General features: G+C 40.3%; 1 protein-coding gene across 1 annotated transcript; it reads left to right on the top strand.

Moving 5' to 3' along the window:
- The first annotated feature begins 522 nt into the window (after positions 1 to 522).
- LOC145126449 (uncharacterized) lies at positions 523 to 1005 on the top strand. Its single transcript, XM_079061816.1, has one exon. It carries the CDS (start codon positions 523 to 525, stop codon positions 1003 to 1005), a length of 483 nt encoding a protein of 160 aa, XP_078917942.1.
- Positions 1006 to 8212: the final 7207 nt, after the last annotated feature.

Here is an 8212-nt window from a genome sequence, read left to right as displayed (position 1 = left end):
AGAGAGAATGAGTCACGAGTAAGATCTCTCATTAGAAAATTCTCGAGATTTCGTTCTCGTGATGATGATTGGAATCTCTATAAAGACAGAAAACGGGCTGAGCTTGAAAAGAATAAACAGGTTTTACATGAAAATACAACAGGTACTTTAACGAAACCGAACGTGGCTAACAAGATCGGGTTCGTCAAAGTCTTCGTCTGGGTCTTCGGTTAATCTTAGACGGAAACCCAAACAATCAAAACTAAAGAAAAATGTTTAAAAATCACCTGTAAATGTTTCTAAACCTAACTACAAATGGGTTCCCAAACATTTAAATGTCCAATCACCTCAGTCTTCTGTATGTGCGTCTGGTAATCAATCAAATTCAAAAAGTGAAAAATAAATTTCTGTTGCTAACAAAAGAAAACCCAGTGTTTAAATGACCTGGGTTCCAAAATCTAATTTATCTCGCGCATCGTGCAGGAACAGCTACGGAGGAATGTCTTCAGACCCTGGTATGTCGACAATGGTTGTTCCAGGCACATGACAGGAGACATCTCCCAACTGCATGACATTCAGAATTTTAATGGGGGCTATGTTTCCTTCACGGGAGGAGAAGGTGGGAAGATCACCCAGAAAGAAACTGTCACAAACGAAGTGCTTAGCTTTGAGAATGTCAACTATGCTCCCGAGCTGAAGCACAGTCTCTTGAGTGTCTCACAGATCTGTGACAAAGGCTATTCAACACACTTCACTGACAAAGAGTGTCTCATCTTGAAGCCTGGAATCATTATCCCTGAAGAATGGATCTTGGTGAAATCGAAGAGGTATGGAAATGCGTACATCATCGACATGAATCATAATAATCCAGAAAAAGTCACCTGTCTTTTCTCTAAAGTCTCTGAACACAATGCCATGCTTTGGCATCGTCGTCTCGGCCATGTGAATGCCAAGAACCTGAATCGTCTTGATAAAAACGAGATTGTGCGTGGCCTTCCTGTCAAAGACTTTATCACTTTTGAATAATGTGTGGCGTGTGCTCAAGGAAAACATCATCGCAAGCCCCATTTGCCAAAGACTGTCAACTCAATCAGCAAAGTTCTTCAATTGTTGCATATGGATTTATTTGGTCCGGTCAACATTCTCAGCATCAACAAGAGCTCTTATTGTCTGGTTGTGATAGATGACTACTCGCGGTTCACATGAGTTTTCTTCTTATCCAACAAGAGTGGGATCGCAGATCTGATCAAGAAGTTCATTGTGATGATTGAGAATCATACTAATGAAAGGGTGAAGGCGCTTCGAACTGATAATGGCACAGAATTCAAGAACGCAGTTTTGGATCATTTCTGTGCCGACAAGGGTATACTGCATCAGTACAGTGCTATTCGAACTCCTCAGCAAAATGGTGTTGCGGAACGGCACAATCGTACTCTGATAGAAGCTGCAAGGACGATGCTCTGTGATTCCAAACTACCGGTCTTCTACTGGGCCAAGGCGATCAACACTGCTTGCTATGTCCAGAACCGTGTCCCGGTTGCACAAAGCCCAAATGAAGACCCCATATGAACTTTTGTACAATCACAAGCCATTAGTTGCTCACTTCAAAATATTTGGATGTCCCTGCACCCTCCTTCACCTAGAATCCAACCCCAAGTTCAACTCGAAGGCCGATGACTGCTACTTTATGGGATACGCTGCACGAACTGCTTACAGAGTATACAACAAGACCACCAAGCAGATTGTGGAATCTTTCGATGTGCGCTGGCTAGAAGAGAATGAGACAAATGCCCGAGTCGGTCCTGACTGGTTATTTGATTATGCTTCTTTATTTAAATCATTTAATGTGTTTTCAGATGATATGTCAGGTTCTTGCTCAGGTACGAAGGCTGTTATTGAAGATGAAGAGGAAGATGTTGTGTACAGACCACCTTTGGTGCCTCCTATGACTCCTATGGTGAATAAAGCTATTCCAAGTACTTCTTCAGGTTCTCCAAGTCAAAGAATCAATCATGATGCTGAAGCCACTCCTCTTACTCCTACTGAAAGAGAATTCATGACCAGAGATACTTCCGCTGCTACTCAATCATTCATGGAGCTTCTCTTTCCTGAACCAATAGCAAATGAGTACGTGGCAAGCACCTCTCACGGTTCAAGATCGTCTGAGGCGGATGATTCAGCCGCTGTCAGACTCATCAAAATCAACAACCTTCGTGTCACAATCAATGACATCAACCATAAAACTCCCACCAGACTTCAATGTGATCATCCGATCGAAAACGTCATTGGTCAACTGGGCGACGGAGTTAAAATGAGAAGTCAGAGTGGAGATGTCAACTCTTTTCTCTACTCTTGATTTATTTCTCAGATGGATCTAAAGAACGTGTCAATGGCACTGAATGAGCCTAGTTGGGTTGATGCGATGCATGAGGAACTTAATCAATTTGAGAAATTGGGGGTATGGAAGCTGGTTGAGCTGCCTAATGGAAAGAAGTCTTTGGACACGCGCTGGGTGTTCCGTAATAAGCAAGACGATTGTGGGGTGATTGTGTGAAACAAAGCACGTCTGGTTGTTCGTGGGTTTCAGCAAATTGAAGGCCTTGACTACACTGAAGTGTATGCTCCTGTACCGCGCCTTGAAGCTATCCGTATCTTCCTGGCTTATGCTTCCTACATGGGGTTCACCGTTTATCAGATGGACGTTAAGACTGCCTTTCTATATGGAGATTTGAAAGAGGAAATTTATGTTGATCAACCTCCTGGTTTTGTTAACTCAAAATTTCCAAATCATGTCTACAAATTAGACAAGGCTATGTATGGGTTACATCATGCTCCTCGAGATTGGTATGCTACTCTAACAGATCATTTGCTTGAGCATGGTTATACCATATGCATGATTGATCAGACGATCTTCATCAAGCATGTGGATGCCGACCTAATTCTTGTACATATATATGTTGATGACATCATTTTCGGGTCGACAAGCTCGAAGTTGTGCAAAGAGTTCAAGGCAGTTATGAAGAAGAGATTTGAGATGAGTTCTTTGGGAGAAATGATCATGTTCTTGGGGCTGCAAGTTCGACAAGATTCAACCGGAATCCTTTTGCATCAAGGAAAATATGTTGAAGACATGCTTGAGAAGTTTGGGTTTAAAGATTATAAAATTGCCTTGACGCCGATGGTTGAACGACCCTTGTTGACTCCAGATCCCGATGGAGAATCCATAGATCAAACAGAGTATAGATCGATGATCGGATCCCTGATGTATCTGACTGCGAGCAGACCAGACATCATGTTCGCAGTCTGTCAATGTGCACGTTATCAGGCTAATCCGAAACTCTCTCATTTAATTGTTGTTAAAAGAATTTTTAGGTATCTCAAAGGTAGCCCAAAACTGGGTCTTTGGTATCCTAAAAATTCTGATTTTGATTTATATGCATTTGCTAACAGTGATTATGGAGGTTGTGAACTTGACAGGAAATCAACTTCAGGGGGATGTCAATTCCTAGGATACTATTTGGTGTCGTGGAAATACAAGAAACAACAAATTGTCTCAACCTCAACACCTGAGGCTGAATACGTTGCTTCTTCTGCCTGTTGTTCTCAAGTTATATGGATTCAACGCCAACTTTTGGATTACGGTTTGAATTTTCTAGAAACCCCAATCTTTTGTGATGATGATGTTGCAATCCAAATACTTAAAAATCCTATCCAACACTCCAAAACCAAGCACATCGACATCAATGTTCATTTCATTAGAGATTCTTATGAGCGTTCGCTCATCCGTTTGGAACAAATTCACACTGATAATAATGTGGTGGATCTGTTCACCAAACCGTTCAACAAAGCTTGATTCGATGTGCTTGTGGGCTTTCTCAAAATGATATGTTTTGAAGACTAATTTTTTGTTTTAGGTTAGTTTAAATTTGTGCATTTAATTTCCTTTCTCTCCTATGCACAAATTTAGAGGGAGAAATAAAAGCAAAACAAAAATCATAAAATACAAAAATCCAAAAATATGTTCTAATGGAGGTTGTCTGCAGGTAATTAGTTGGGAAGTGATATCAACCAAGTGATAACAGACAATTTTAATTTGTGTAACGTACCAATGTTGAATTGTCTAGGCTCTGTGTTCAATGCGCTGGTAGACACGAAAGATTTCAATGGACCAGACTAGGCATAGATTGACATTTAAAAGGACTTGACAAGTATTGACTTAGATAGTTCCGTTTGGTCTGACAATACGACGCTTGGGTAGATTGAGCAGTGAGATATACATGGGAATCTGCCGGCTACACTAAAGTAATCTGTATCTAGAACTGTGGCGTAACTTTTCCTCGATGTATGGACGCATGTCCTTAATTCCGGTACTGATAGGGCGACTGGGGAATTCCGATAAAGTAGGTCTATAGAAGGTTATATTCTTGCTTTCTTTCTGTCAGTCATATGTTGCCTCCTCTGCGTGATTGGAAGAGATCTGACCTGGACTACAACATATGCAACTCTATTTCTATGCATCTCCTTCTATATGCAATTCTTTCTGTCTATTAGTCATATGCTGTCTCTTTTGCGTGATAAGTTTTTATCCGACCTGGAACACAACATATGCAACATTCTATTTCTCAATCCCTCTAATTCAGTTAGTCATATGTTAATCCCTCTGCGTGATTGGAAGAGATCCGACCTAGGAATACGACATATGCATTTCTAAATCTATCTTCTTCCTTAATAATTGTATGCTCATCTAAAGTAAGGAGTATTTTGGAAGTCTTTGATTACCGGGGTCTATCAGGAAGCGGGAAACACATTCTAGTACATCTAAAATTGAACATTTAATAGGTTGTCTGTAGATCTCACTGCTAAATTTAGGTGGACAACAATATCCTTGGTCATCGTCAGCTAAATGGTCCCTCTAGGAGTATTATTTAGGTATATAGGTTCAAAAGTCTTGTCACTTGTATCATGTCCAAATTCGTGACAATCTTTCGTGTTTAAGTGGACCATAATACCGACGATTGACCAGATATATTCATGAAGGTAGAGGTACTGAAAAACAGATTAAGGCTGTCTTAAAACTTTGATCCCAAAATCATAAAAATAATATTAGCAATGGTGAAGAGAAATTAGTGTTATTTTATTTCATTTTTATTTTTATTTTTATTTTCTAAAAAAAATTAAACAAAATTAATTTATTTTAAATTTTTTAGATTTTATTTTATTTTATTTTTAATTTTAGTTTTAAGTCTTCAAAGTGTCTTCATTTTTATTAAAATTGGATGTATTGGGCTTAGACTTGAGACTTTTGGGTTTGCAGCTCATGGTCTATGGGCCGGAAATGGTCCAGAGTATATAAGGTTCGGTTCCCGGCTGAAAACCCCTCACCCCTCATTTTTCAGTTTTCAGCCGTAAACCCCTCCTCAGTTTTCTCTCGCCTGTTCGTCAATCCTCTCTCCGATTCATCATCGATTTGTTGTTTTTGTCTAAAATTGGACTCTGAATCTTATAGGTACATCAATGGTGAACCCCACACAACTATTCTTCATATGATTTGGTTGCGTTTTGCAGGATTTGGAAGAAGAAACGATTTTCGGCATCGAACCGCGTTTACGGCCGCAAACCGTCTACATCCGTAAACCGCTCAAAGCCGTAAACCCATTTACGGCTGTAAACTTGTTTATTGCCTTAAACCATTTTTTCATTTAAATCAAATTAATTTGAGTTCTAATCAATTGATAATTGAGAAAACTTAATTTTAATTGATTAAATTCTTGATTTTCTCACTTGGCCAGTTTGATGCAGAACAAATGGTTGAATTGAAATTCTCAGAGAACCACAACATTGCTGCTTATCTGTTTGATCCTCCAGCAGCACACCAATAATTTAGGTCCATGATTCATGGACTTAAGAGATGCTGCCTTGTATATGCTTTCACGTCAAATCCCATCATTTATCAAGACTTAGTGAAGCAGTTTTGGAACAAGGCTTCTATGAGTAAAGGAGAAGATGAAGAAGACACGGTGGAATCTGTTATTCAAGGAAAGAAAATTGTAGTGTTTGAGCAAACTATTCGTGAAGTGCTGCAAATCAATGACCAGCCGGGGTTTCAAGCTGAGATTTCTATGGAACAAACTGAAGAGATTCTCGAAAGAATAAGCTATGAAGGAGTGTTTCCACCCACCGTGAAGAAGTTGTTGACTCCTTACTGGCGATTTCTTGCTCACTCCTTCGTAATTTGCATCTCAGGTAAAAAATCTGGTGCTGATGAGATTTCCCTATTGAACACTGGTGCTATTGCTACTCTTGCCATGGGTCTTGAGTTCAACTTTTCAAGATACGATTTTGAATAAGATGATGAGCAATTTAGAAGGAAAAAGGAAGGACAGATTTCTGATGTTCCCAAGGTTTCTCCAGATGATATTTGACAGTAAATATCCGGAGTTAGAAAGAAGAGGTGAAACTTTGGACTTGAAGTCTTTGGGTGCTAATACTTTTGGTCTCATGAAACAAAACCGCAAGGGTACGAAATTTGTATTCCAAGGAAAGTACACACTGGATAAGTTTGGCCAGTTTGCAGAGATCAGTGAAGCATCCAAATCAGAAAGCTCCTCAGACAATGAAGATGATGAATATGATGTTATTACCGCTTCTGAGCATGAAGAAGACCCTGTTCCTCCCGTTGCAATTATTGTCGAGGAACATGTACTGATGACTAATGTGGAGGTAAATGATGATGATGATGAAGGTGAAGATGTGATGAATCTAGGGGATGATATACTTGACTTTGATGATGATAAGGATGATGATGCAGTTGATATGGATTAAGGTGGTGATCTATCCGGATTTGATGGTGATAACTTATTTTTCGACTTCGAGCAGGGTGATGATTTCAGGCCAAGTAATGAGGAACTCAATGCGTTCTTTGATGATGTCCATGATGTTTTACAACCTACAACGGAGACTGAGGGAGTTAGTAATGTTCTCAAGGTGACGCCTCCAACTATTGATCAGATGGCCGACACTTCAGCTAATCTGGATTCAACTAGAAGGATTCCTCCCTTTTCAGTTGCTACTCCAGCCACTTTGCCATCTGATGGTGATCTTAGCATGACACAAGCCTCCCAGCCTCCACTCAAAAGGAGAAGAGCTAATCCAAGGTTGAGAGTGCTGATTAGGGAACAAGCTTCGCCGGCCCAACAATCTTTTGCAACTTCTACACCGACCCAACAAGCTCATGTTTTGAAATAAGGACCAAGTGATGTTCGATCTTCGTATGAAGCCAGGAGTTCTTCAATTCCTGGGATTTCCTCTCCACCACAACCTGCGCACGATGCTTCCTCCGAGAGGCTTGCCAGGTTCTTGGCTCAACAAGATTCCGACCCTTCACCCCGAGGCAAAGGGATATCTATAGGTGAAGGAAGTTCAGGGGGAGCAGACCCATCAATTTTTGAGATCAAGGAGGAGATCGGAATTCTAAATCAAAAGCTTATCGAGAAGGATGTTTTGATAGGAAATATTGACGTCAGAGTTTCTGAGCTTGAAGAGGAAAATATTCAAAAATCAAAACAGATCTCCGACTTGCAACTAAATCTGGGCGCATTATCTGTTGGGTACTTCGACTTGAAAAACAAGATAATCAGTGAATTTGGCGACAAATTCAAGACACCAGTCGCTGAACCAAATGCAGCAGAATCTTCTCATTGAGCTCCTTCCCAAGGTGTACAAGATCCTCCTGTTGATCAACCTGTAAGAACCACAAGAATTGTTAACCGATTTGAGAAAGAACCGGCTCAAGACAATCCAAGAGTTATTCTCAAACGAGCTTAGAAACGGGTATCTTCACAAAAGAGGGGGAAGTGGCTCTTCATGAAAAATTTAGATCAAAATGTTCGTGGAGACCAGCCCCAACTGACTGTGACTGAGCTCGGAAAAAAGCGATTCAAAGATAAGTATGGTGACCGGTCAGGAATTCTAATGTGGGGTTTTCATGACAAATTAAATTGTTGGTTGGTAAAGCGCAAGAGCTAAAACGTGGAGTATTACAGGCACAAGAATGACTTTTCCTCTTGGACGAAGGTGGACCTCACTGAACTTGTCGATGCTCCATTTTCAAATCCAGCTCATGATCCACGAGGAACAAATTTCAAACTCTTCTTAGAAAATCAAGTAAAGAGAAAATTTGATGGAATGAAGACAGCCGAATCCTTCGTGAAAAGAGCCAAAGATGTTTTTGACC

This window comes from Lactuca virosa, chromosome 7 (genome assembly GCF_052849685.1).
Source record: "Lactuca virosa cultivar CGN04683 chromosome 7, Lactuca_virosa_CGN04683_v6, whole genome shotgun sequence".
In the NCBI taxonomy this organism is placed as follows: Eukaryota; Viridiplantae; Streptophyta; class Magnoliopsida; order Asterales; family Asteraceae; genus Lactuca; species Lactuca virosa.
The sequence above is the reverse complement of the archived record's forward strand: the minus strand, read 5'-3'. Positions and strand labels throughout refer to the sequence as shown.

Excerpts from the sequence above, each read along its gene's own strand:
- LOC145126449 (XM_079061816.1), top strand. The coding sequence starts at position 523 with ATGACAGGAGACATCTCCCAACTGCATGACATTCAGAATTTTAATGGG.